Raw genomic sequence first — 4469 nt, 5'->3', positions numbered from 1 at the left:
GCCTGGTGGGCGTGGAGGGGAGGGGCCTGGTGGGCGTGGAGGGGAGGGGCCTGGTGGGCGTGGAGGGAGGGGCCTGGTGGGCGTGGAGGGGAGGGGCTTGGGAGTGGGCACCTGGAGGATGGTACAAAGAACACAGAAGGGTACAGACAAGCCAAAGCAGGCGGAGGGGATGGGAAATGCAAAGAGGACGGGGCCGAGCCCCTAGGTGTGCCAACCAATGAGCAGGTGCATAGGGATTCTCGCTTAAGGCACAGGGCCAGCCGGGTCTGGGGGAAGACAAAAGTTGACAGTCAGGGACGCTCGGAGGAACTGGGCGGGCGCCCCGTTGGAGCAGGACCAGGGGTAGGAGAGCAGGCCCAACTCGAGGCCCTCAGCCAGGCTGCTGCCCGTCTCAGGGATAAGACTCTTTGGGTCACTGCAGGGTCCCCAAAGGCCACTGCCATCGACCAGACTTGTGGCGCCCTAGTGCCAAGGTCGGCCTTAAGAGTTCCGAGGTCAGTGGATCCAAGCTTGATTGAGGCTCTTTCCAGGCTGTGTGGTCTCAGGGAAAGCCTTCCAGCTCTTAGAGCCTGTTTCCTTGTCTATAACACGAGATGTTCATAGGTACACCTCATCCTTCCGAGAACTGAGTGAAAACCATTATTCAGTGCTTTATGAATGAACTGGGGGGTCTGTCCCTGGTGGAAATCACTGTCCAATGGGGTTGGGACAGGGAGGAAAGGGGCGGTTATGTAAGAAAAACTCAAGAAACAGCCTGAGGGCAAGGTGACTGGTAGGGTCTTCCTGAAAAGAGGGGCAGCCCTCCATGTTGAGAGTCTCCAGGCCTGACCTACCAGCCTCATCAGTGGCTCCCACTTGGCAGACGTTTGAGGATCAGATTTTCCATGGAGATGACCTGTAGAAGGGGAAGCAGTGATCAGAGCTCCAGGGGGCATGCCCTTCCACCCCAGTGAAGCCAACGGGAACCTGGATTTGTGGATTTCAAGGGACTGGGGAAGGGAATCCCTCTTTCCTTTGTCCCACCTCGCAACCCTGCAGCCACTACTTAACAGCCACACCATCCCCCTCACGTGGGCCACCATGCACTTGCCTGGTCATGGTCCACTATCTCCCAGAGTCTGGAATCCGTTCCTCGGTACCTTCGCCCGGGATAGAGCTCCCACTTAATGGGCAGCCCAGACACAAGCAGAGAGCTGGGGGACCTGGGCATCTGGTTGGGTAACTGCCACAGATGGACCGTGATGCTATCATCATGCTGGAGGGAAAGACGGGCCCCATTAGGGATGCTGAGCTGCACACACAACCAGGGTCCTAGATCCTCTGGCCCAGCTGGGGCGGGGGCACTGCCCGGAGCAGAGGTGGGATGGTCATGCTTTTAGAGTCCCACACCCAGAGTCTTGGCACCATCAGTTGGGGGTTTTGCCTGGACCTGAGAGGACTAGTTCTTTCCAGGCCTCCTCTCTGGTACCACCTCCCACAGACCTGCACCCCACCTTACCCCCCTGCACCCTGAAAAGTTAGCTTGTTTTCAGCCCATTAGAAACGTTTAGGCCTACACAGAGAACACTCTTGGCTGTCTGTCATGGCCACTTCCAAAGTTTTAAAAATTCTCTTTTTAAAAACAAGATATCCATAGAGCTCAGGACCTGGGAGTGAAGGATTTTCTCAAAAAAATATTTTGTAGTTTTGATCATGGCCATCATTACTTCTCATCACACACACAAAGAAAATCTGGTCAATGTAGAAAAGTATAGAAATGCAGGGAAGTCATCAGTCAAATGTAACCAAAGCTCCATGTATGATGCAACTATTGATAAATGTAAAGGTTATTTTACAGAGTTTTCTATCAAAGTATTTGTCTTCTTTTCTTTGTGATGAACACTTTTCCAAGTTAAGAATCTAGCCCTTTATCAGTCATACAATTTGCAAGTGATTTTCCTTAATCTGTTGTCCTACGATTTTTATGGCATGGGTTTTGCAAGAGGGATATTTTGAATTATGCAGCAAAATCTCTTTCCCTTTGGATTCTGGCTTTAAATCAGGTGCCAGCAAAGTATGGACCCAATCTGGCCCACCACCTGCTTTTGTAAATAAAGCTTTATTGCAAATAAACAAAAATGTCTTCCTTTGTGTGTTGTCTTTGGCTGTGTTTGTACTATGAGGGCAGAGTTGAGTAGTTGCTCTGAAGTCTTTATGAAAGCTGAAAATTTTTCTTTCAGACCCTTCACAAAAAGTTTGCTGATCCTTGAATTAGATCACACTCAGAAAGCCATTTCCCATCCTAAGACTGCATGTGAAAACCCAGGTCTACTATTAAGAAATAATCATTTTAAAAATTGAAAACAATGCTCACTCTCCAGTTCCCTTCTCCCGCTCAAGGCTAAATTATTTGAAGAATCCATTGTTTTCCCACTGAACACTTTTGTATGCTTTTAAAAAACGTACTATTTTGTCCAAAATTTTCTGCATGCTTTATTGGGTTGGAGGTATGGGAAAGACTTTCAGTGTTCTCTACCAAAAATTTTCTGGATAGCCTATTTGAAGATTGTTAGGAAACGTGTTGTGGTTAGGACTTCCCTGATAGCTCAGTCAGTAAAGAATCTGCCTGCAATGCAAGAGACCTGGATCCGAACCCTGGGTTGGGAAGATCCCCTGGAGAAGGAAGTGGCAAACAATACTCCAGTATTGTTGCCTGGAAAATCCCAGGGACAGAGGAGCCTAGCAGGCTACAGTCCATGGGATCATAAGAGTCAGATCCGACTTAGCAACTAAAATAACAGCGAATTGCTTATTTAACACCTGGATAAATATTTACCGTATTAGTTGTTCTTCAGTAGCTAAGTTGTGTCCAACTCTTTGTGACCCCATGGACTGTAGCAAGCCAGGCTCCTCTAACCTCCACTATCTCCCAGAGTTTGCACAAATTCATGTCCACAGAGTCGGTGATGCTATCTAACCATCTCATCCTTTGCCACCTCCTTCTCCCTTTGCCTTCAATCTTCCCCAGTACCAGGGTATTACCCTGAAGAATTTATATTTCATCTCTCAAAAGTGGGCTGTCATCCCAGCCCCTAGTATAGGGCAGCGGTTTCCAATTTGATTATCCTTATCACCTGAGGAGCTTTTCAAACAGCTTTGCCTCCATCCAAGGCTCCTGAATCAATTCCCAAGGTTGGGTTCTAGGATACTTTGTCTCTCAGATGCTCTGTAGGCCATCCAGCTGGTGACCTGTTTCAGTGATTCACTTGTCTTGTGGTAGATTATTCCAATTTTGCAGTTTAGGAGTCTGAGCCAAGGTAAATTTTACACTGTTGGCCCACCCACTGCCTCTGGGTTGCAATGCTTTTGCTTGTGCTAGTCCTGTCTCCTTTCTGATCCTGGAAAACTCCTATGCATCCTGCAGGGCCCAACTGAATAGCCACCCTATCAATGACGCCTTTTCAACATGCACCAGCGGCAAGACTAGGCCCTTAGCTCACTGGTGCTCTCCTTCTCTCTTTCTCTCTCAGCCACCCCACGGAGGATCACATCACCTCTGGTCGATAAGCTCTGTCTGTGCCACTCCGGGCAGGGGCCTCTGGGGCCAGGTTAAGCACGCTCAAACCCACGCAGGCTGAGTTTTCCGGCGCCGGTGAGAACTCCACCCTCTCACCTCTATTCTGGGCCCTACTGCAGAATGTGCAGGCTCCCATGAGCTGGAGTCGCGCGACACCCCCGCCCTTTCACTGGCTCCCCTCCAGCCCCAGGACTCACAGTGCTCTCAGGGGCCCCGCTGCCCCGAGCTCGGTACGAGGGAATGATCTGCATAGCCACAGCCACCCAGATCCTCCCTTTCTCATCCTCGTAGACGCCAGGCCTCTGGAACCACAGGCAGCAAGGGGGCGATCCGACCGGCGGAGAAGCTTCGGCTTCCATCGCAGGGCTGACCCTCGGGGCCTGGGGCGCGCCTCGAGGCACACGTGGAGACTCTCGGGGCTCAGCCTCCTTAAGTAGATGGGCGTCTGAGTGGGGCGGGGCCAGCTACCCTTGGGGCGGGGCCAGTGACCCTCCCGCAGGGCCCGCACGCCCGGCCCGCAGGGCCCAGTGAATCCCAGGTTTGAGGATAGGAGGGGAAGATAAGGGGCGGAGCCAGAAGGAGAAGAGCTTGCCAGAAGGCCTGCTTCTGGGTCTGCCACCCGGAGGGCTAAAGAGCGTGAGTCTCAGGAACTAGGTCCACCCGCCTAAAGGGGCAAGAACTGGAGTCAGGAGCCGAAAGGGCCTGGACAGGTAAGAGACTCCCCAGGTACCAGGCCGGGCTTCTCAGGTTGCTCAGTGGTCAAGAATCCGCCTGCCAATGCAGGAGATGCGAGAGACAAGGGTTTGATCCCTGGGTTGGGAAGATCCCTTGGAGAAGGAAATGGCAACCCGCCCCACGGACAGAGGAGCCTGGCGGGCTACAGTCCATGGGATGGCAAAGAGGCAGACACAAC

At 51.9% G+C, this 4469-nt stretch overlaps 1 protein-coding gene across 1 annotated transcript; it reads right to left on the bottom strand.

Moving 5' to 3' along the window:
* Positions 1-243: 243 nt before the first annotated feature.
* On the bottom strand, positions 244-3947 carry TCL1B (TCL1 family AKT coactivator B). The gene is made up of 3 exons (XM_070358217.1): positions 3754-3947; positions 1091-1255; positions 244-462 (listed from the first exon to the last, which is right to left on the bottom strand). The coding sequence occupies exons 1-3, from the start codon at positions 3913-3915 to the stop codon at positions 244-246; spliced, it is 546 nt and encodes a 181-aa protein (XP_070214318.1). The 5' UTR covers positions 3916-3947.
* Positions 3948-4469: the final 522 nt, after the last annotated feature.

Source organism: Bos mutus, chromosome 21, assembly GCF_027580195.1.
Source record: "Bos mutus isolate GX-2022 chromosome 21, NWIPB_WYAK_1.1, whole genome shotgun sequence".
Taxonomy (NCBI): Eukaryota; Metazoa; Chordata; class Mammalia; order Artiodactyla; family Bovidae; genus Bos; species Bos mutus.
This window is presented reverse-complemented; position numbering and strand designations above follow the sequence as displayed.